The 24,638-nt window shown below is 37.4% G+C and overlaps 1 protein-coding gene across 1 annotated transcript; it reads left to right on the top strand.

Moving 5' to 3' along the window:
* Positions 1 to 795: 795 nt before the first annotated feature.
* abhd3 (abhydrolase domain containing 3, phospholipase) lies at positions 796 to 24,638 on the top strand. Its single transcript, XM_081374475.1, has 9 exons — positions 796 to 1,131; positions 2,752 to 2,915; positions 10,757 to 10,939; positions 14,944 to 14,989; positions 15,989 to 16,101; positions 21,149 to 21,322; positions 22,640 to 22,688; positions 22,806 to 22,971; positions 23,124 to 24,638. The coding sequence occupies exons 1-9, from the start codon at positions 970 to 972 to the stop codon at positions 23,303 to 23,305; spliced, it is 1,239 nt and encodes a 412-aa protein (XP_081230601.1). The 5' UTR covers positions 796 to 969; the 3' UTR covers positions 23,306 to 24,638.

The raw sequence follows: 24,638 nt of genomic DNA, 5'->3' as shown, positions 1-24,638 counted from the left end.
ACCAGATGTGAAGTCTTCTTATATAGATAGCAGAAACTTAAAAGTCTTAATAGTCCTGTATTGGTTTAAGGTCAACAACTAGAAGACACACAAGGGACGACACTCGTGAATATTAATTAGGTTAGACCATGGAGTGTAAACGTTGCTTAGTAACCTTCCTTAAGCGTCCACTCACGAACCCTAATTAATATTCATGAGCAAGACCGCAGCATAGTAGGATTCGTACATTCACCGCTGAGCCGCATTCAAAAGGCGGGGGATTTTAGCTTTTTTTAATTGAAATGTATTGTGTGTACATTTCAGAACTTCACGGTTCAAACTCTCATTCATCAGAGCCTGCTCCTCCTGACACGCAAATAGAAATTCGCTCAAGCAAGCAGTGCCAGCAAAATGAGCATAGAAAATGTCCAATCATGCAACCCCAAACAATTCTGATTGGTTAGTTTCCTTCTACGTTGCGTAAAGTAACACGTATCATGCTACACTGCAGCTCGTCCAAACCAGACATTCAATATCGGATACATACCCTCGGGGGTATAATATTGGATACATTACATACACATGAGTTTATGTACTTTATTCTGAACTTTTTTTTTAACTTTTTTATGTTTTTTTTTATAATGTTGTATGATAATTGGCACAAAAAAAAAGATGCATGTCGTTTTCGAGCACTGTACATCTACTGTACATCTACTGTGTGACTTTAAATGGACATTGACGCAGTCCAATCATAACAAGAACAAGAAATGGCGAGTCATAAGCTCCGCCCCCTTGGACTTCCTTCTGTTTCCCATCATGTACCGGCTGCATTTCTCTGGGAAGCAGCACTGACTCGCTTCACGGAGCGCCACCCATCTCCCAATCTGAAGTCCTGTCTCCGTTCACCTTTGTGTTTGGACGCGCATCCTCATCCAGCAGCAGCCCAAGCGTCTCAATAACGTTAGCCGGACCCGTGGGGTTTATAGGGCAATGATCTCACCGGAGCTTAATTTTAATTTATTTTCGAGTGACCTTTCACTTTACCTTAAAAACCAAGTCAAAGTCGAGCTATTCGGCTCTGGGGTTGGACTATCATTAGTGCTCGGATTCGGCGCCGCTTATGCCTGCTACTACCTGATCTCTGTGGCCAAGGTAAGGTGACTGTACATCGGAGTCGGTACCGTTCACATTCATTTACAAATGAATGCCGTGATCCGGATGCTCGTGCACGTGATTGGGTCATATTTGCAGCGGTGTATATTTGCAGCTGTCGACAGGGTCAGTCAGTGCACGAGAACTGCCGGCTAATGATGTCATAATGCAATGGGCTGTTACATCATAGTCCTGTCACTGTCAGAATTCTCTGCACTCAATCCGCATGAAATCCTATACGTGTGCATAGCGCATATTCATGTCATAATGCGCCTCGAAATATGTATTAAAGCTTTAATCTGTCAGGAGAACTCATGTTCACTCTCTCGCATTTTGAAACATATGTACAGGGATGGAAATTGCCATAAGAACATCCTTCCACATTTTTGCAATAGCTAATAGGGAAATAAGTTTTGAGGCAGTCATGTTGCATATTATGTTACAATAATGCAATCCACTAGTGTTGTAATTTTCAAAAACACTGATAAACTATTATTACATATTAAATAATGGTGGACGATCTAATGTTTAGAAGGACAAAAATGTCAGTTGTTCAGCGAGTTCAGTTCTCTAATCAAAGCCCATCGTGTATCTGAATTGTACACATACAAAAATATATATTTTGCAAACTATTCAAAAACTAAGTCGCTTGGGGCTTAAAGGCATAGTTCACCCAGAAATGAACATTCTGTCATCATTTACTCACCCTCAAGTTGTTCCACACCTGAATGAATTTCCATTGTTCTGCTGAACACAAAACAAGATATTTTGAAGAACGTTGGTAACCAAACATTACCAACATTCTTCAAAATATCTTCTTTTGTGTTCAGCAGAAGAAAGAAATTCATGCAGGTTTGGAACAACTTGAGGGAAAGTAAATGATGGCAGAATTTTCACTTTTGGGGGAACTATGCCTTTAAGGTGCTAAAGTGTCATAAAGCTTGATCTAAGATTTTTTGTATTATTTGTATATGTCACAACTTTATTATATTTATTTTATAATAAAACAATACAAAACATTTATAATACTTAATAAAAAAATACTATTATTATTATATTGTTATATTTGTCTTATAATATAAAATTGTAATATAAATATGTATTGTATAAGTAAGGGTTAATGCCCGACGAGGTGTCCATTGTCAGGTATTAATGGACGACGGCGAGGCATGAACCGGTTGCCTCCGCCGAAGTCCATTAATACCTGACAATGGACACTTCGAAGGGCATTAAACCACTTATACCATGGTCACTTGCCAAATAACACATTTTTAAAACATTAGTTTATATTTTAATTAGTTTTACAATCGAAATCTAAAGTTTTTACAAACAATAACTTGGTTTCCCTGGTTACGCCTGATGGTTTATTTACTAGGTGTCCTCTATCACTTTTTAATGGACACCCTGCAGCCAATCAGAATCGAGTATTCACCCAGACCATGGTATAATATGATTATAACCATAATTGTTATTATACATATACTAAAATGTAGTTTCAATTCTCCAAAGGCATCTTCAATTTGATAAAAAAAAGTAATTATTAGTTATATATTTTAAGTGTATACTATTTTTAATTCCGAGATAATACAAAAATCAATCCCTTTGCTCTTTGTTTTGCAGAAACCCATACTGATAGCTGGAGGGAAAAAGTTCCATCAGTTCCTGAGAGACCAATGCCCCGTGGTCTCGGAGACGTACTACCCCACGTTCTGGTGCTGGGAGAGTCGAGTTCAAACGCTGCTCAGACCCTTCGTGACGGCGAAGCCATGGGTCAGCTACAGAAAGTGAGCACATTTCCCTCACAGTCACATGTATTTCATGCTGTGAATGTGGCAGGAGGACTGTTTAACTCTACAAAGCCAATAGACGTGTTCTAAGAAATGGACAATTATTGGTAATGGGTGGACTTGATATCAGTGGAAGTGGTTCTTAAGTGTTTCAGTGCCAGGTCCTGGTTAGACAGGAAATTAAGATTTGCACTGAACTTTGGTGATTCAAAATCAGTGCAGATTTCACATTTATGCTGAAGTTGCCACTGTTACTCCGCTTGAAGATGTGTTTTGCCTTCTTTTACATATACAAGTGCCCTTGGTAGATGATCAGAGAGCTTCTTTCTGCATTCATTTCCTTGATTGTCTGATGCAGACAGAGAGTAGCTCTTATGTTCAGAGGACGCAGCAATATAAAAAGAGACAAAGAGAGTGTAGCAGCTTATATCAACCTTCCTGTTCTGATGATTGCATGTAATAAGCATGCTTTTGTTGCACTTTATTGAAATAAAATGACCGTAGAGGGTCATATATCACCCCATTATCAAAACATAAAAGAAATTCTATTTGATCTAAAGAAAACATTTTTTATGACCATTACAGTGCATTCAGTAAGCAAATGAATAGTACTTAAACATATTTTAATATAATGCAAACTTACATGAGACTCCAGCCATCCTAGGAGCCTAAGACATTTAGATCACATGACAACTGATTACTATTAGCTTTATCCCTGTGACCATCATATTATATGCATCTATCAGTTGTGAAATAAAAGTATCATGTCTGATTACAAATAATGTCCAAGATGGCTGCCATGTCTACCAACACAGCATACAAAATTACAAGGTACACCCTTTTAAAAGGTCCCGTACTGCGTGATCCCATGTTTCAAACTTTAGTTAGTGTGTAATGTTGCTGTTAGAGCATAAATAATATCTGTAAAATTATAAAGCTCAAAGTTCAATGCCAAGCGAGATATTTTATTTAACAGAAATTGACTACAAAAAACGGCTCGATTAGACTACACCCCTCTACTTCCTGCATTAGTGACATCACCAGAACCGTTTCTTGACTAACCTCCGCCCACAGGAATGCTCCCTCAACTCTACTGGCTACTTGCGCACTTCTTATAACTTAGGCTACTGTGTTTACTCAGCTCTTACGGTGATTTTCTGAAGTAAAACTGACGCTTCATCTTTTGTGTGATGTACAATAAACTTTATTATACTCATCAGTATATGTTTGATCATCATTCAGACAGCAGACTTGTAGGCTATTAATAAATAATGGATACATAGCCTACAAGCAGATGACAAATACGATATAATAACCATAATTAAACTACTAAACCATACCTGTTTCATCTCTATACAGCACTCTGACTCTGTAGGCATTATTGTCCGACTCGAAATGAACGCCGTTACTGAGAGTTTCTGATATTATCATCATTCCATGAGATGAATTTGTCCTGACAGACTGAGCGCGAGCTCATGAAGCTCCGCCCCCTGTGTCGTCCAGCAGCACCTCATTTGCATTTAAAGGGCACACACTGAAACAGGTCGTTTTTCTGAGCCCCAAAAAATGTAAATTTAAACATGCTGTAAAAAATGATCTGTTGGGTATTTTGAGCTCAAACTTCACATACACACTCTGGGGACATCAGAGACTTATTTTACATCTTGCGAAAAGGGGCATAAAACGGGACCTTTAAGATTTTTTTGTTGTTGTTGCTTGTGGACATTATTTTCATGACATAGCTATCTTAACTATATAACTACATAACTTTCTCATTACTCACATTAAATGTCTTTCTAATAACTGCAATGTAAAACAAAATCTAATTCTCTTATTACACATTACATATTAACAGTAAATTATGCATAATTACATGCAACTAACCTTTAACCAAGCCCTATTCCTAACCTTATAATAAGTACATGTTGTTAATTGATATTAATCAGTACTTAAACTTATAATAAAGTGTATAACCATTTCTTACTTTTATATTTTGATTTTTGGAGTGAAATATAATCCAAATATTTCTTAACAGTTTTTCTTGTGAGATTCTCCATTTTAGATTTACAGATACATTTTTTGATTGAAGCATCTGAGATTTGTTGAGCATCGATTTCAACAAAAACTACTCAACGCTTAAACTCAGCTTGTTGGTGAAGTCTGTTGGTGAAACAGTGTTTTTGATGGCGGCATGTTTATTGTATGGTAGAATCTATCAGTTATTGATTCGGTTAAAACCGATTCAGTGCTGCAGTGTATCGCTCATTGAACCAATTAAGAGGATAAATCAGCCGCTGTGCATTTCTGCTCAGCACTCAGAGAAGATGCATGCTCGCACAAACAATAGCATCCAGTGTTCTGTTCGAGTCACCTGAAATGCTTTTAACGGGATTGGAATCGATAGCTAATCCGTTTCTTCCGTCTCAATATGAGGCTGGCGTGAGAGACGCACATGTGTTTGAGCGAGCAAATCTGCTTACGGATCCTGCTGTTTTATGGAATGATCGAGGACAGGGTGTTTTAAGTCAAGGGCATCTGAGTTTGACCGTCCCAGCAGCTGCATTCCCATTAGCAAGGAGGGTGTGATGCGTGCTGGGACACACTGAATGCTCTTGTGTGTGATGTCATCTGCTGAAGCCCGCTGACACCACTGCCATGCTTCAGTGCCATGTAGTCAGGTGTGAAATTGGAGCTTCTGTTTTGGAAACAGAATGTCCTGGGAATATAGATCTAAATGGGATATAGCACCGTCAGATACCAGCGTTATTTGAGGATTCTATTCCGATTTATTGTCTACATAAAGGAAACTGGGTTTAAAGAGGCCATATTATGCCCTTTTACAAAGTCTTGATTTTTAGGGTCTACTAGAATAGTTTTTCATGCTTGAATGTTCAAAAAACACATTATTGTTCACTTATTTTACATTGTTTAAGCACCTCTCTTTCCACTCTGTCAGTAACGCTCTGTTTAGTTCCTGTCTCAATGAAGCCCCTCCTTCCGAAAAGCGTAATGTGCTCTGATTGGTCGGCTGGATCAGTGTGTTGTGATTGGTCAACCACTTCGAGCGTGTTTGCGGAGATGACACGCCCCTTACCCTGACCGTGAGTTTCAGCTTCTCAGGTGGAAACACTAACAATGGCGTCAGTTTTGCTATATCAATTCGATTGATTCGGAGTGGAAAAAACTGCATTTCTAGGACATGGTGACAACTACACATTACTAACGCAACTCAAACAGGCCTCACCTCTTCTTTTTGCATATGCATTAATTTGGGCGGGAATTATTTAATGAGGAAGACTGTGTAAATTCCTGAATGTCTACAATCAAGGCATTTCAGCTAATTTATATAGAGAATAACTCCCTTTGGACTGACTATAACTTTGCAGACCTTTTTCATGCTTAAGGCCCTTTCACACCGGATGCGTAACGAAAAAGCGAATAGTTCGTGTGCGAATAGTTCGCGTCAAAACCCATCACATGAGCCGCGTAAACACGGTCTCTATCTCTATCTTTGACGATTAGCTTTCTATCCCAAATGTAGTTTAGCCTGCTAGCCTACACAGCACAGGACTATACAACAACTAAAACTATCACACAACATACTCACAGTCGTGATAACCGAGTTGGTCGCCAATGCTACGCCACACAATCATTGTCCTTGTAGTATATGTGTGGCTGAAGTCTTTTCTGTCGCCGCAAAAGGAAAAAATAAAATCGACATTGAAACGAAAAAAAAAAAGTCGTTTTTTCGCCGCAGCACATTCGCGTTCGATGTGAAAGCACTCATTACACAAACAGCTGATCAAAAAATAAAACCATCGCGCGAATTATTCGTGCGTAAAAATCGCGTCCAGTGTGAAAGGGCCTTTAAACAGCAACATTACACACTAAAGAAAGTTGTGAATGTAAAAAATCATATTATGTCCTTTTTTATACAAGTTGTCCAGACAGTAGTTTTGACTAAAGCAAAGTAGTTATGTTTACAGGACAACATTTACAATAGAAGTCTATGAGGCAAGGCTTTGTTAAACGTTAAAACTCACACTTATTTTGAAGTACTTTCGAAAGTCACATTTATTTACAAAGTACTTTATAAAATACAGATTGTTTCAAAGCAGCTGCACATTAATAAAAATAGAAAAAAATAACAGCTATAATGTTGCAAAATTCTTCAATTATGAAAAAAGTAAAGCAGCTCTACATACGACAAGTCTCATTTAGGGCTGAACAATTAATCAAAAAAATTATATGGCTTAGTGCAATTATCAAATCGCAAAGGCTGCAATTTAATGAAATAAATATACGCACTGTTTTTCAGAGTGAAGCGCAGCACTGTGTTCATTTACACAATTGCAGCTTATGATAAAGACATAAATGAAGACAAATATTAGTATTGCAATTTTACAGATAATTGTTATTTTTCTTCATTTATATTTATTACGATAGTAATATTTCCCATTTTGTTTAATTCCTTTATTTAATAATAAGCATCATTTAAAATAACAATATATATACATATGTTACCGGCAAAGTGTAATCCGGCATTCTATAGAATGCCTAGGTAATGAATAGAATTAGGTAATGTATTTTTGCCAAAAACCATCAGGCATTCTATACATTGCCTAGGCATTCTATACAATACCGGGATTTCACACTTTGCCGGTAACATATATAATCACAACATTTTTGGCCAAATTGTACAATTTATTTCAGAAAAATTCCAGTTTTATTTTCCACAAAAATCGTGCAGCTCTAGTGCCTAATTCAGCTCAATTTAGTTCAATGTTGGATTCCATTTAATTAGATGTAAGCACTATATTTATTCTTCTCCAGATGTATTAGTGAAAGTCAATAGGTTGTCATTGGTAAGCGCTTTGCCAGATTGGTCTCTCACTGTCTGACATTTTGAAAGGTGGGATTTACATGTCTATAAACAACTTTCCCACATTCGAGTGCGGGCCGTTCTTGAAGGCACTGACTGTGGACAGATTGAGTGCATTTTTAATGATCACTCTGAAATTACATACCAGCTTTACGTGTTTCTCTCGTCTCCGAGAAAGCGTAGAGCTGGCTCATCTCTGCTGTAAGACAACACGAGAGCCCTTTGACATAGATTCTCTCCGCAGTGTCTCTGAGGAATCTGGCTGTTCAGGCAGAGTCATGATGAAGCCATATAAAACAACAGATAAGGCACTATATAAGAGTCCATGCACTGTAAATACATTATTCATGAACAATTTAACAATTTAATTCATGAATTTAACAATATATGCCTACTGTTTATGAAGGCTGACCTTCATAGAGCACATTTATTTCCAGTAAATATTTTGTCAAATAAGTATTTGTTTAAAATCAGTACATTTGTGTACATCTTCTGCTGTCATTATATTAAAATGTAATGTAGACTACCGTTCAAAAGTTTGGGGTCGGTAAGATTTTTAAAAATGTTTTTTGAAATAATCTCTTATGCTCACCAAGGCAGTAAAACGTTAATATTGTTAAACATTATTAACATTTAAAACTCTTTTCTATTTTAATATATTTAAAAGAATGTCATTTATTCCTGTGATGGCAAAGCTGAATTTTATGTCAGTTGGGGGTCAAGAATTGTGAGGACTCAGGCGGAGAGAGCTTTGAAGGGCTTTATTTAATCCAAAAATAAATAAAACACAAATTAAACCTCCTCAATGGGCAGCGGGCAGCAGGACTGGAGCAAGGCTTCGACACGAGGAACATAGATGACATCTGACACAGTACCAAAGGAGAATAAGGGTACGTTTACACGACAACGATATCCTTAAAACGGAGAAGTTTTTCCTTTGAGTTTTCCGCGTACAGACGACACCATTGTCAAAACGATTCACACGGATCCGCGAAAACGACTAAAATCTCTATATTCTGGCGATGAAACACTATAGACTGAACACGTGTGCATGACATGACATGACATGATGATTTTAGGAGATTCGCGTTTTTTGTTGATTTGTTCTGCTTGACTTGACAAACTTGACAAACTTTGCGTTTTCATGCACCCAAAACGCCATTGTCGTGTAAATGAACGACCAAAACCAAAAAGTTTTACGTTTTTAATTGAAAAATTGTTGTAACGAGGGAGTGCAGGTGGGGCAAATGTAACAAGAGGGCGGGGCCAAGACTAAAGTCTGACAGAGGAGCTAAATGCATATGGCAAAAATAAACATGACAGAAGCCATGTGCTCTCTCTCTCTCTCTCTCTCTCACACACACACACACACACACACAAGGCAAGACTTACACACATGGCAAACAAACACGACAAAAGCCATGTGCTCACACAAACCCACAGGACAGAAGAGCACATGGCAGACAAACATGCCCATCCACCATGTGCCCAAACAAGACACAAGACAAACAGAAGTGCACGGAGAATGGATGTCAGGACCCTGACACCGAAACTAAACCATGCCTAAGTGTCAGGATCCATACACCATGCCCCGAACATGCAATGCACAGACATAAGAGCGCACGGCCCAGAGAACAACCCCAAAGCCGTACGCTCACACAAACACGAGACAAACACATGAGTGTCAGGATCCTGTCACCAAACTAAGAACAAGACCAATCAATGTGACAGGACCTAGACATTTACAGCATCATTACTCCAGTCTTCAGTGTCACATGATCCTTCAGAAATCATTCTAATATTCTGATTGCTGCTCAAGAAACATTTCTTATTAACAGTTGTAGCCTACTGCTTAATATTTTTTGTGTTCAAATGCACTTTGTTTAAAATAGAAATATTTTGTGACATTACAAATGTTTCATTACAAAAAACGACTTTATCCAAAGCCACTTACAAATGCTGTAACACGTAAGCAATGTATCATAAAGGTTCCAGCAATAGAAACATTATATATGGAAAATATATATTATGAATTGACCAATGTGGGTTTTTCAATAACTGATGCTCATGCTGATAACAACATGAGCCATTGAATATTAGCCAAGTGCTAATGTAGCCTCTACAGGCATGGAGGCAAACTAGCGTCCAGCATGGAGAGTGATGTCAGCTCATAGCACAGGTGGGATGTGGCTTGTGCCAGACTGAAGACTGACTTTGGCTTTAGACCTGATAAATACAGTGACCATATCAAACTCTGGTCACCAATTCAATTCCAAATATCTAACAATTATGTACGTAGTACATAATCATAATTGTGTAAAATATGATATTTTATGTTTTATGTACAACCGTTTTAGAAATTCACATTGCTCAGATTGTACCACATTGCCTAATATATTGGAAATTGATGATTTACAGCAGTTTTTTTTATTATTATTATTTATGAATATATATTTACTGATATACTTTACTATACATAAAAAAACAAATATAGTTTGCTTTCAACAGCAGTGAACAGATTAGTTTGATGGTTTTTTTTTTTTTTTTTTTTATTTTTAATCTCAAGATCAGGATCTCCATCACTCTATATGTTCAAAACCCAGATACATTTTACATGTTTCAGCAATTAAAATTTGTTTGAATTATGAAAGCACAAACTGTTTTAAAGGCATTTGACAAGAACAATAGCACATTATTTTGTATCCAAACCAGTTTCATTCATACTGCACATTTATAAGAGTGGTTTAAGGGGCCGCTGTGGTGCGATATGGATTGCCAGACTACCACTGTACAGCCGTGGTACTTTATTATGGTGCATTTGTTAGTTGTGTCACAGTTTCTTTCTTTGTACTATTTATCAGGACTTAAGCTAGTATTAACACACTATAACTCCACAGTTTCACTGAATGTTCTCCTGGCAAAATTAAGCTCCTTCTTTCTGTTCTATGTCCGGCAGTGAGCTCATTAGAGCACCAGATGGAGGCCAGATCTCTCTGGATTGGTTTGACAATGATGACAGCACGTCCCACCCGGACCAGTCCACGCGACCCACTGTGCTGCTGCTCCCGGGACTGACGGGCACAAGCCGCGAATCCTACATTCTACATATGGTACAGCAGAGCCGGGATATGGGATACAGGTGAGCAGCCTAGTTCACAGCCTTTCATTTAAGGCCTGTTCACTCCAAGGACGATTACTATAACGGGTCCACACCTCAACTATAACGATAACGGCAATCACTTGCTCAAAAGAGCAATTTTTTCCATCTGATGAACAATGAAAGCAATGACAGCCAATCAGAATCCATCCTGGTAAACTCCTTCGAACTACCATTGGTCCGTGGTGATTATGTAATGGGTAGGTGTGGCTCTGAGGCTCCGCCTTCTTTGACATGGAAGTATTCTCCGATTCATTTCTTCTGTTCAGTCCCTCAAGGTCGGACGTCCGCAAAATGGCCAGTGGGCAAACATCTAGCAGTGTCGATCAGTTTATGCTTAAAGGTGCTGTCTGCAAGAATGACAGCTAGTGGTCGAAATAGGTACTTCAGTCCAAATTCAAAATATCGGAGATCGTTGTTTCCCCCGCCCCCTCCTCCTCAGACTCGACTCTGGTGGTTGCCAGTTTTAGGACACGCAACAGGAGCGAGCGCAATTGACAATGAAAGCCGAGAAGACTTACCTAAGTTGATGAGTTGATTTATCCGCGTTTTAATATGCTCTCGTTCATAGAGATTTTTAGATGGATACCGAGGCTTTTTAGGTTGGGTAGAATCTGCAATCTCTGACCCAGTTTGTTTGCTGGCTGCAGTACGCTGTGTTTCCTGCCAACTGGCATCCCGGGATGTCGTAATACTATTGGGTGAATTGGCAGTGGGCGAGATCACACAGACCAAAACAAAAACAGACATTCCAACACGGAAAGCATATTTAAGAATAATTTCTTAAAGCACATTTAAGAAATAACTGGCTGTAGAAGTGTTTTTCAGAGAAACGAGTATGTGAACTCAGCATGTTTCCTAAATATCTGCAAACATATTATGGTATTTTAATGCTTAAGTAGAGTGAAAAAGCTACATAAAGCACCTTTAAACTGTTTATGATCATTAAAGGAAAGCGGTATAATGCGTTTACATGACCACAAGCATTGCCGGCATATTAAGCATAATCAGTTGAACAAGTATATGATTAGGGGCCGTTGACAGAGAACACATTTTTCCATTCCACTGCGCTTCTTTTTCATTGTTATTCAATGTAAACACATGCTAAACATTCTTCTTTAGCAGTTGCACTCGCATTTTTTGTTGCATCTCTCGCACATGATGCCGCATTCTAAAAATATGATGCTCAAGTTAAAAGAAGATCAACTTTAAAAAACAGACCTTGCATTTTTTTCTTCATTCCACTGACCTGAGTCTCGCATTTTTAACAGCAAAAATGTGTTTTGCCTGAACTGACCCTTATGGTGTTTTTGCATCCTTTTTCATACATTTTTGTGAATTTTAAATCCTTTAAAGCACATTAATATAGAATTTAACTGATGTGCGGTCACAGGTGTGCTTATTAGCGGCTATTTTACAACAGCTTACCTGACCTGAGTAATCCCATCAGAATATGCCATTTTTGTTAACACACAATTGCATTCTCTTTCACATTGAAATTGAATTCTTACTGCACCTGTAGTGCGCTTCAAAAGCAACATAATTTCCATTTGCTGTGCACATTTTGTACAGTAAGATTCAATTCGATGCTTTTGTAAGCTTTACGGCACACCTGTGCTAGAACACGTGTAGCTGCGATGTAGATCAATGCATTATGTATGCTTTGCAGTACCCCTGTAACATCTTTGTTACTTCTACTTCTGAAGTTGCCACTCTATGTAGACAGAGAGCGAGTGTGTTGACAAAGAGCTGAGCTCTGTATTAAACCATTCAGGGATGCAGAGGCAGGCACTTTCTCTCTTTTGGGCATCTGTCTGGAGAGGCGTGAGGTCGTGGGGGCTACAGCAGCTCACTCAGCATCTTTCTTTGGCCTGTGTTCTCTGCTTAATGAACTGCAGCTTTGTCCATTTTTGCAGCTTAGCTTAATCAACGTTCCATGCCGCAGCGAAAAAAGGCCCACCGTCCGCTAAAGGTACACTAAGACGTTAGCAGTGACGTATGGTAGTAGATGGAAACTAGTTTTGCAGCAGAACATCTAAGCTTTCCATTTTAACGTTTTAAAATTTCAAGAAGTTATTTGTGCGCTGACTGATGGATGTTGGGTTTAATGAATAGATATCACCATACTTCCTCAGTTGTTGATTACAAGAATTGCAACTATTTTTGTATTACATTTTTTCTGAAATGATATATTTAAATATGCAATTTAGGTATCCAATTTAGGCATCTGGTTACAGTTTTTCTCAATCGATTTGACACATTTCTCCAAACTCAGGTCACTGTTCTCAAAACAGTTAACACAGTGATCTGAACACTTTGTAATTGTCCTAAACAGTCCATTTCCTTCATTTCATGGAAATTACCATAATCATAATTTTCTCAAAACAATGTGCACAAAATTTTCAAAGGTTTTCACAGTAGTTCATACAGTCAACAAAACTTTAAAGAAAAAACAATTGCAGCTCTTTTTATTGGTTTTACAAAAATCACATTAATTTGTGCACCAAACACAACAAATAAAACCCTGTTTAAAGGGGTCCTATTCCTATTTTGTGAAGTCTTGATTTTGTTTTTTGGGGTGTACTAGAATATGCTTTTATTATTTTTCACATATTTTACATTATTACAGCTCCTCTCTCCCAGTCTGTCCCGAACGCATTGTTTAGTTCCGGTTTCGATGAAGCCCCTCGAAATGTGCTGTGATTGGTTAGCCGGACCAGTGTGTTGTGATTGGCAGCGCTTAGCATGTGTTCAGGAAATATCCCGCCCCTCAATAACTGCGAGTTCTGCTCTTGAGTAAATATAAAGGATGGCGGCGATTTCAAACTCGATTCAGACCCTGACAATGTTAACAAACAAGAAGAGCATCCAGAACGGATTTCATGCACAGACTTTGTAAGCACTGATTTCACAGGACGTTTCAGAGTGGTATGTTTTTCTTGTACATTATAGGTATGAAGTTATCCTCCATTTAATCCTGATATTTGTCGGAAAACGTCTCAGGTTACTTGACATAAACTTAGTTCCCTGACAGGAGGGAATGAGACACTGCGTGATACCTCATGCTTTGGGGAAAACTAATTTTCTCCAAAATCCTGATGGAAGATGCCTGTGGAGAAGTTTAGTCGCTAAAACTCATTGTTATACAACAGAACTCGTCATTAAAGAACTTTAAGCAACACGATTAAAGAACACAAAAAACATGTATTTTCATTCATGTATTTGTGTATCTACAGCTGAATTTATAAAATCAACAGAGAACACACTTGTATTTTTGATGTTAGTATTTGTTTTTGAAAAATGCATTATTAAAACAATTGCTGTGTTGATTGTTTTGAGAGCAACTACATTCATTTGGAGAAACGTGTCAGATTGATTGAGAAAAACTGTAAATATGCACTAATTTGCATACATTTCCAGAACAGAAATCTGAAACCTGGATTAAGCCAGGTTAGAAATTTTGGTTTCATTTTGTTGACACCGTAGAGTTAAAGGTTTTTACTAAGGTTTTTTTTAATTAATCTTTTTATCATTTAAAAAACTGAAAATACTGTCAACAGCCAGACACCGGCCTTTAAAAATATGTATTGTAATTGAAGTCAACATACACAAATAATAAAATGCAATAAAAGCAACACTTAAAAGTGTATTTTGGATGTTTTCTTTCCATTAGTTTGAATAATTAATTAATTAATAATTAATATATTTAATATAATAATTAATATAGTATTATTGTATTTATCAGTATTTTGAATTACCTTTTACTTTTATATTTTACATTTTCCTTTTAATTAATTGGTTTAAAATTGACTAAGTTTGTTATGTTTTTTTTTTTTTTTTCATTTTCCCCCTAATGTTTCTGTTTAGCTTTTATTTTTATTTCAGTTTTGGACTGTAACAGACATGTTCTGTTCTGTTTCGTTGTCCTGTGTTTCCCGTCAAACATGACGGGACTCTTTTCATGAATCGTTACTTGTGTATTTCAGATGTGTGGTGTTCAATAACAGAGGTGTATCGGGTGAAAAGTTATTGGTAAGAATAATATTTGTCACCTCCTCTATGTTCTGTTTCATCTTGCCTTGTTCAATATATCCCAAATCTTATGTAATGTTAAGCTTTAGGCACAGGTTACACACAGTGCTGTCACCATGAATATGAAGTATGAGTCATTTAAATTAAAGTTATATTTGTTGTGCAATCACATCCTGTATACTAGACCCCTGATAAAATCAGTTTTATCAGTTCCTTTCCTTTGACTCATGTAACTCGTTGAAATTCAGATGATAATGTTTTTCCGTGTGTGTTTGCAATTAAATGAGGCTTAAAATCCTTGAAACGTGTTGGGAATGCGTTCATAAAAACCTTTGCAGATGTACGTTGTCCCGTGGAAATAATATTGAAGGACAACCTACAAATATGTTTTTTTATTATTTAGAAAAAATACTGGTTAAAAAAATACACAAATACAAAAATACACAAATATTTTCCATGAGTAGCACTTAAGGTGCTATAAAAGTGTTTTTGTATTCAATTAAAATATTATTAGTCAGAGACTATCAACACATCACAATACACAATCAGTAAATCTCATTAATATGCTTTAATAATACTTCAAATTTCACCATACCTTATATTATCTTAATGAAAATTGATTTGTCATTGAGTGCACTCAATACAAAATTAGTTATTTGGTATAAAATAAACCAAACATATGTATTTTATGCTATAGTATGGAATATTCTGTTTTTAATTAGTTAAAATAAAATATCAAACTGTGTTCTAAAATTTCAGCAGATGCTTTTCAATTACAATAATATGTTATTAAAATTGGAAAAATTAATTATGAGTATATATATTTTAATATATTGAGATCATGTTCATGCTTTATATTACCCACATTAATGCATTGAGGTTGTAAGATTCCATAAGCATAAATATAGATTATATGAGCTTTGGTGTTTGTGTGTGTCTATGGTTAAAGATAAACGCTCTCTATTATGGGTCTTATAACTTTTGTCTACTGTACTCTAGACGCCTAGGACTTATTGTGCAGCCAACACAGAGGATCTGGAGATGGTCATTGAGCATGTCCAGCGGACCATTGACAAAGCTCCACTCATGGCGGCTGGGGTTTCTATGGGCGGGTGAGTTTAACACACAGACACACACACATACTCTCTCTCTGGGGTGTATCCTGCCCTTATACTGGGAATTGATCACAGCTACTATGATCACGCACACCAGGACACTCTAGCTCTATTTTTCCACTGATACAAACTGTATAGCGCCTGTAATTAAATAGAAAGTTAGCATGCAGTTGCCTCTGTGAAATACAGTACCGTTTACAAGTTTGGGGTCTCTTATGCTGACCACGACTGCATTTATTTGATCAAACATACAGTAAAAACAGTAATATTTTGATATTAAAATAACTGTATTTATTCCTGTATATAGAACTGTAAAATATTCCTTCTTGATACATTTTAAAATGTAATTTATTCCTATGATGGCAAAGCTGAATTTTCAGCATCATTACTCCAGTCTTCTGTGTCACATGATCCCTCAGAAATCATTCTAATTGTCACGTTCTGTTTGGTTTGGTCCAGTTACTCTTAGATTTTATTCTCTTATTTCCAATCTTTAGTTCCTGTTTCCTTTGTTCCCTAGGTTCCCTTTGCTAGTTTGTTTAGATAATAACTGATTATCATCACCTTATGATTATTATGTCTTGTTTTAGTCTTCTGTGTATTTAATGCCCTCAGTTTCCTTAGTTCAGTGTGAAGGATTGTCTTTGTGTTGGAATGCAAAACGGTTGCGTTTATACTCCCCTGTTGTATCTTGTTTGTCGAATTTTCGTTTTTGTTTTGTTAAAGTAAAACTGCTGCAATTAAGGTAAGTTACACGACAACAATGTACTAAAAATGGTTTTCCTTTGCTATTTTTGCTTACAGATGACAACATTGTCAAAATGACCCCGAAAACGACTAAAAACGGTGTATTATTCACGCCAGGCCAGTAGTTGGCGATGTCACTTTCTAAAGAAAAACTATGCGCTTTATAGACTGAACACATAATACACATGAGCATAAAGTCACTGTTTTCACAAATTTGTTCAAATGAACGGCCGAAATGCATAAAAAGTTTTCCGTTTTGAGCTGAAGATGGTGTTGTGTAATCGGCGCCTTAGATTCGCATGTCCTCTTCCTCGCATTTACACAACTGCAATGTACTACAAACGGAAAAGTTTTTCCTTTTACAAACGGCAACGTTGTCAAAGGGATCCCAGTTCACACTGATCTGTGAAAATGACTAAAAACGCTGTATTCTGCTGCCAGGCCAGTAGTTGGCGATGTCACTTTGTAAAGAAACACTACGCCATACCTGTCAACATTTGGGTACCAAAATACGGGAGACCTGGGGGGGTTTCAGTTCAACCACATGCGGTTTCATGTCATCTATACATTACACACCCCATCGCCAAATCATAGAAAAATTCAGTTAAGACAGTTGTATTTATCTTAACAATACACAACAAATCAATATACAGAAAATCAGATTTCTAAAATAAGGTATCGGCCACAAATCTGTGAGTACAGTTTGCAAAACTGAACAGGTGATGTTGTGTAAGTTGAGTTTACTGGTACTGAATATTACACGTCACCTGTGTATACTCCATTAACTGGAACAGATTTTCACTGCAACTGAATATTACATCCAAATATTATGTAATCAATCAGCATATTGTTGTGTAACTTCACCTATTGGAACAGTATTTCACAATTTTTCACAGGAATTGAATATTACAAAAAACTATTGCGAAAGAACGATTTACAAAACAACGATTGCGAAAGCGTGCACGGATTATGAATTTGTTCACTGTTACCTTGTGCTTAGTTTTTTTTTTTTTTTTCTGTATAGTTCTATTTTGTTAATACATTTTGCATTCTATTTTGGCTTTCTCATGTGACCTTATTTTTGTTGTGTCCCTTTTGAGCCACGGGGCGAAAAGGGTACGAATTGAAAAACCAACTGTACGGTTTACAAATCTGAGCACAGCTGAGACTTTTTCTTTTGGCGTAGGATATTTATTTCCGTCAAGGACAGGCTGTGATGTCAAATGTATTCCCAGGAATGAGTGATGCGCTTTCCTCTTTTAAAGTTTTAAAAAATAAGTAAGATATGGCTTTAATGGTTTAAAAGCATAGCAAGAATAAAAGCGCATCATATAATGTAACGCCATGCAGCCAAAGGATGACAGAAAAAAACGGATGCTGCGTTAATTGCGTTAAATATTTACTTACCACTGAGTCTTTTCCCATTTCTAATTGTAACGCTTATTCAACTTCCCGCGTCTACTACCTGCGCAGATATCGACGGCACAACTGGGTTGTAGGTTAGGTTGCCAGGTTGAGCTCACAAATGGGTTGAAATTTGTATGATGTGTTGATTGCGCGAGTAGGATGGGTTTCATACAAGATCTGGCAACTGGACAACCTTGGAACGGGCAAGTTCCTATATTGCGGGAGTTTCACGGGAGAAATAACAAAACGGGAGGGGGGCGGGAGATGGGTGTGAAATACAGGAGACTCCTGGGGAAAACAAGAGTGTTGACAGGTATGCACTACGCGCCTACAGACTGAACACGTAATACGCATGCGCACGACGTCACCGTTTTCACACATTCGTGTTTTTGTAGTTTACACTGAGACGATAACGGTATCGTTTTCAGGAACTAGCATTTTGAAATCCGGTTTCAAACATTTGCGGTTTTAGGCCCCGAAATCGCAATTGTCCTGTAAATGAACAATCAAAGCGCATAAAAAGTTTTCTGTTTTCAGTTGAAAACGTTGTTGTGTAAACCATGCAGATTTGGTTCTCAAGAAACATTTCTTATTATTATCGATGTTAAAAACAGTTGTGCTGCTTAATATTTTTGTGAAAAACATGGTACACTCACAATAAATTACATTTTCCCTATTTTTCTTATGTAATGTTTGTTGTTTCTTTTATTTATTTTGAGAATTATTTCTATATCCCTGAACTTTTAAACTTTTTAGCGCAATTTTCCACCAGACAAAATTGCGATTGTTAACTCATGATTTCTGTTCTGTCTGTGCGCACCAAACTTGTACTTCTATCTACTCCTCAACCAGACCACCTAGAGACTTCGGGTTTTCGGCATTATGTTAAGGAAGGTCTAATCTCGGGAACGCACAAAAAAAATCCAGGAAAAGATTTACTATCTCTTACGCCGCCTTCACACTGGCAGTTGAAATCAGCTCCGTAATACGCAATACGCCCCCAGCGGACGTCGTACACAACGGTGAAAAGCGTCGGAAGCACTGATCTATATAGAATGACATTATATATATATATATATATATATATATATATATATATAAATCTGCATATGTCATTATATAGATCAGTGGTCGGAAGCCTCGGAAGCGAGAATATTTAAATATTGAATTATTTAATTGTATTAACTGCCCTAATAACGTTAAAACATCATGAAAATTTAAAAAAATGACATGACAACTAATCGTTATAAAATCATTATTTATTTTATTAAAAGTTAAGAATCCAGGTTTGTTTATCAGTACCATAGCAACGCTAACTTCCGTTGGGATTTTCGGATAGAAACCGTCCGTAGCCTTTCGCAAGAGTTCAATTTTTTGGACGCATCCGGATGGCCAACGGACACGATTTTTTTCGCACCGCACTTGTTCGCACCTGGTTCGGACCCATTCGCATGTGGTCTGCGAATCTCCATAGGAAATGAATGACTTCCGGTCGTTTCGCTGCCGTATCCAGTAGCACCTCAATGCAGTACAAAAGATCCGGGGGGAGGAGTCGGATCTCATATAAGGGGTGGAGATTGGTAGGTTTAGGGGTGGTTCTAGGGATCAGGGGGTGGAGTTGGGTAGGTTTAGGTATGTAAGGTGGGAGGAGTTTGATGTTGATCCGACTCCTCCCCCCGGATCTTTTGTACTGCATTGAGGACCATCTCGCCATATCGGAGCTGATTTCAACTGCCAGTGTGAAGGCGGCGTTAGTGTTGTGATCCCATGACGTCAGAAAATTGCGCTAAAACACTCACTTTTTTTATTTCACAGTTTTTTCTTCACAGTTTTTATTACTTTTTTTAGACAGACAGAACTAATGTTGTTCAATAATGTCATGCAAATATGCAAAAAGGAAAACAACAACATACACAACTGAAATATTGCTGTTTCAATAGTAAGCATTATATAATAATACAAACTCCTAACTTATATCATAAAGTGTTCCCGCTTCATGATTTGTTCATGTATTTATTTCCCCCGTCATGTGATGCAGATGAAATTTCAGCTCCCAGACTCCTCCACAGCTTCATTTCACCCTAGACTTCTAAGTAAAAGTTGAGTCAGCAGTATACTGCTCTAATCCTCTCCGTCTTACAGAAAGAAAAAGGTCAGCTTCACACAGCTTATGCCCAAAAATGTAGCAGCTGTATATATATATATATATGTGTGTGTGTTTCTGGGGGTCACAGTAATTTTGCCAAGTAAGATATTTTGTTGATCCTGGAACAACATTCATGTCCTTATATTTAGTCATAACCATATCCTTACCTTTAAACCTAACCCTACCCATATCTTACCCATAAAATCAGAAGGAAATGTGAATAACACTGATGTAGAAGCACATAACCCTGGTTGTAAGCCAGAACTACACATAAACTGAAAACTTTCCTCTCGAATCTGATTGGTTGATTGGAATGTTATTTAAGGATCAACAAAGATGTTGATCCAGGAACATATGTACTTGGTGAAATCACATTCACCGTGTGGGTGCGGAGGTGTGTGTGTGGGGGGGGAGTGTTTAGTGGTGGTGCTGGTAAACACTACGCTGTGGGGAAAAAATAAAAAAATGAGGAAAACAGCTAATAATCATATTAAATTATGTTTATTGATAATGTAAAAATGCAGAACGTTTTCTGTTTAGGGGATGGAATATAGTTTGTACAGAATAAAAATCATGATGTGAATGGAATGACCCCATACAACATGAAACACAACATGTCTGTGTGTGTGTGTGTGTGTGTCTGCGCGCGTTCCTGGATACGTTACGACTCATGATTGCATGAGCATGTTTTCGCTGCTGTGCTGTTTTCGTGTCTCTGAAATCTCATATCTTGACACCCGACAGGATGATGCTGGCGAACTACGTGGGTCGTAAAGGTTCTGATGTGCGTCTGAAGGGTGTGGTGGTTTTTTCGGCGGGCTGGGATGTGTTCGAGTGCACGGCTTCACTGGAGAAGCCCCTGGACCGCTTCCTCTTCAACTCCTACCTTACCAGCTGCCTGCAGGCATCCGTGGACCGGTCAGTGTGGGGTCAGAGGGGGATAAGCCCGGCTTAATTTAACTTAGTCTAGTGTGTGTGTGTGTGTGTGTGTGTGTGTGGTGCCGTCGCAGAGGACGTTGTCCCCGACTGCCCCCCTTTTTAGTTCTGATCTCTTTTTGAATGCAACCAAATGTGCCAAATAAGATTAAAGTGATATTTGTGACGTATTTTGCTGAAGTACACAGAGTTTCAGAACAGGACTTAGGAATGAAATGAACACTTTGCACATATGAGGCTTATTCTACTTTAATTAACTCTTAATCCGCTTATCAGGAAAACAAAAAAAAGTGCCATGGTGCTACCATGGTACAGTGATGGCGTTTGATACTACTGAATTGCTTTGAGCGGAAAAGTAGAATTGTTGCGTTTTGCTCATCATACCCTATCTCTTCATACAATCAGAGGGGGGAAACACTTTAAAACAGTGACATTAAGGGATAGTTCACCCAAAAATTCTGTCATCATTTACTCACCCTCAAGTTTTTCCAAACTCGGTGCTGCTACTCTATGACTGAAACAGAATATCATACTACTCATACTATTTCTGTAGTATTCAGTATGTACTGTGCATAATATGCAAATTTTTTACCCTCTATATTTGCAACAAAGCACACTGCGCTGGGTACACTATCCCACAATGCAATGCCCTCGACTCGACCTGCCATTTGAAGTATTACTGACCAGAATTAATATCAACAATCAGCCACACATTTCTACATAAATTCAATTAAAATGCAAAATAACTTTTGTAAGGGATGACAATTGAAGTCCACTTGCAGAATTAATCTTGCAATGTGATGACAACAATATAGCATACAATTTGTTGCTGCATTAGCATAGTATACGGTTTGACACGGTTTTGGTATTTTTTGGTATTTTTAAGAATTCGTAAAAATTCGTGAAACATCGACTTGAGATTGGATTTTGAGATGTGGGAGTTGCAGTCAAAAATTAAGGCGGATCTAAATGATGTAAGAAAAGTGAGGCATTTAACATTTACGCATTTATCCAAAGCGACTTACATTGCATTTCACGGTACTCATTTACATTCTCATCGGTTTCTTTGGGAATCAAACCCATGACCTTGGCGTTGCAAGCGCCATCGCGCTACTGTTTGAGCTACAGGAAAGCTTTAACCAGACTAAATGTTTGGAGAAGTCAGGAGAGTATTTAAGCAGACTAAATGTTTAGAGAAGTAGAAGTTTTAATTATAAAATGAGAGTTTTGAATACTTCTTGTTATATGGAGATTATCCTAAAACTAATTGTGACATTTTCCATTCTTCTCTTTTTGCAGTCACAGAACCATTCTTGAAAAAAAATATGATATAGACCATGTGATGAAGGTGAGTCATTCATTCTGATCTTACACAATATTGTTTCACGTTTATGTTACATATTGTTAATGTAATAGTATTATTCCTTGCTCGATCTGTGGTTCACTTCAGTCATGCGTTTCACAGGCTAAAACAATCCGAGAGTTCGATGAACGTTTCACATCCATCATGTTCGGTTATCCATCCAATGAAGACTACTATCGAGACGCTAGTCCTATTCACAACATCAAGTCTGTGCAGGTGCCAATGCTGTGCCTCAACGCAGCTGACGACGTCTTTTCCCCCAATCATGGTGAGGCCACCAGATTTATTAGGGTTGCTTGAGAGGTTTTAGCCCGTCATAAAGTGTGTGTGTATGGTTGTGGCATTTAAGTTTGGGGCTGAAGTGAACAAATCAGCCAGTTGAAAAGGTCATAACTTTATCCCATCCGTGTTCTTCTTCAGCCATTCCAGTAGATGCCGTGAAGCAGAACCCCAACGTGGCCCTCCTCATCACATGTCACGGCGGCCATATTGGCTTCCTTGAGGGTCTGTGGCCACGGCAGAGCACTTACATGGACCGAGTTTTTCAGCAGTTCACCAAGGCCGTGTTTGAGAACGGCAGCGGCCTAAATGATCTCCACTGACCCTCCCTTTCCATTACCTCAGTCTACAGCCATTAGCAAAAAAAAAAAAAAAACAGTATACATTTCCAAAATGAAGGGCACAGGTTCACTTGAAAGCCAGGGTTGTTTTTTCAGTCAGTTCATTTATTTATTTCGTTATTGCAGTATTTTAAAGACCATCTCTTTTATTTGCATTCATGGAACAGACCTTGCACATGTTCCATCCGTTCATCCGTCCATCCATTGGTGCACTTATTTGTTTCTTAATTGCATTCATATGTGACTTGCATGTCTGTGTATGAGTCTTAATTATGTATTTTTAAATCTCTGAATCACTCATTAGTTGATATTACTCGACATTAGGGTGAGAGTGTCCAAAAAACACGATTAATAGCCTATTGAAACTTACTGGGACAATGTCACAGAAATGTCCAGGTCAAATTTCACCGCTAAATCATTGATTAAAAAAAAATAAAAAAAAAAGAGATTATATTATGTTTGCATAAAGAAAATGAAGCCTAATTTACTAAGATTACAACAATTATTTACTAACACACACACATTTTCATGCAAAATAAATCCCATTCTCATTACCGTAATCCCATTCTCATTACCGTAATCCAGTAAAAAAAAGAAAAAAAAGAAACTTAAAACAGTACAATGATTTATACTTAGAATATTACTTTGCAAATTCACATTACAATTTAAATGTAATATCATTTTTGCTTTTACAAAAAAAGAAGATCTTTGTCACATTACGGTAGCATTAGGAGTTTGTAAGATTATGATAGAAATGTCAATGCAATTGTATTTATTTTATAAGCATGAAATGCTTGCTTAGAAGTCATTTTTAGATCAAAAAAATATATATAATAATATTTAAAATATCAAAATTGTAAAAACTGAGAATCTTTATTTGTTTGTTTATTTATTTTTTATTGAAAGATTAGCATTGCCTAATCTCTGGGTACTTCTAGGGGTAGAAATATTTGAAATATTTTTGGCCATTTGGTTTTAAGACTGAAGGCCACTGAGAATGAATTTGCTTAATTGCCATATTGAAATTAATCCAAAAAAGGTTCTTTATGCAAAATTCCTAGACGTTTTTGATGAGGCCGTTGTTTTTTGATGAGAAACTGCACTACTGTAGAAATGGTTGTAGTTATGAATGTTGGAGGGCATATGTGCAGTTGTAATGCTAAGTATAAGATTTACATTCTTATGTAAACATGAAGCTTTAATTTATTGATTACCATAAGTCAGCGCCTTATCAGTTCAGTCCTTCCCAAGTGTTAAGAAAGGAAGATTTAGCTATTATTGTCTTTATAGTATCAATAAATTGTGCGTAAGGCCA

This window comes from Scardinius erythrophthalmus (genome assembly GCF_964197995.2).
Source record: "Scardinius erythrophthalmus genome assembly, chromosome: 9".
Taxonomy (NCBI): domain Eukaryota; kingdom Metazoa; phylum Chordata; class Actinopteri; order Cypriniformes; family Leuciscidae; genus Scardinius; species Scardinius erythrophthalmus.
This window is presented reverse-complemented; position numbering and strand designations above follow the sequence as displayed.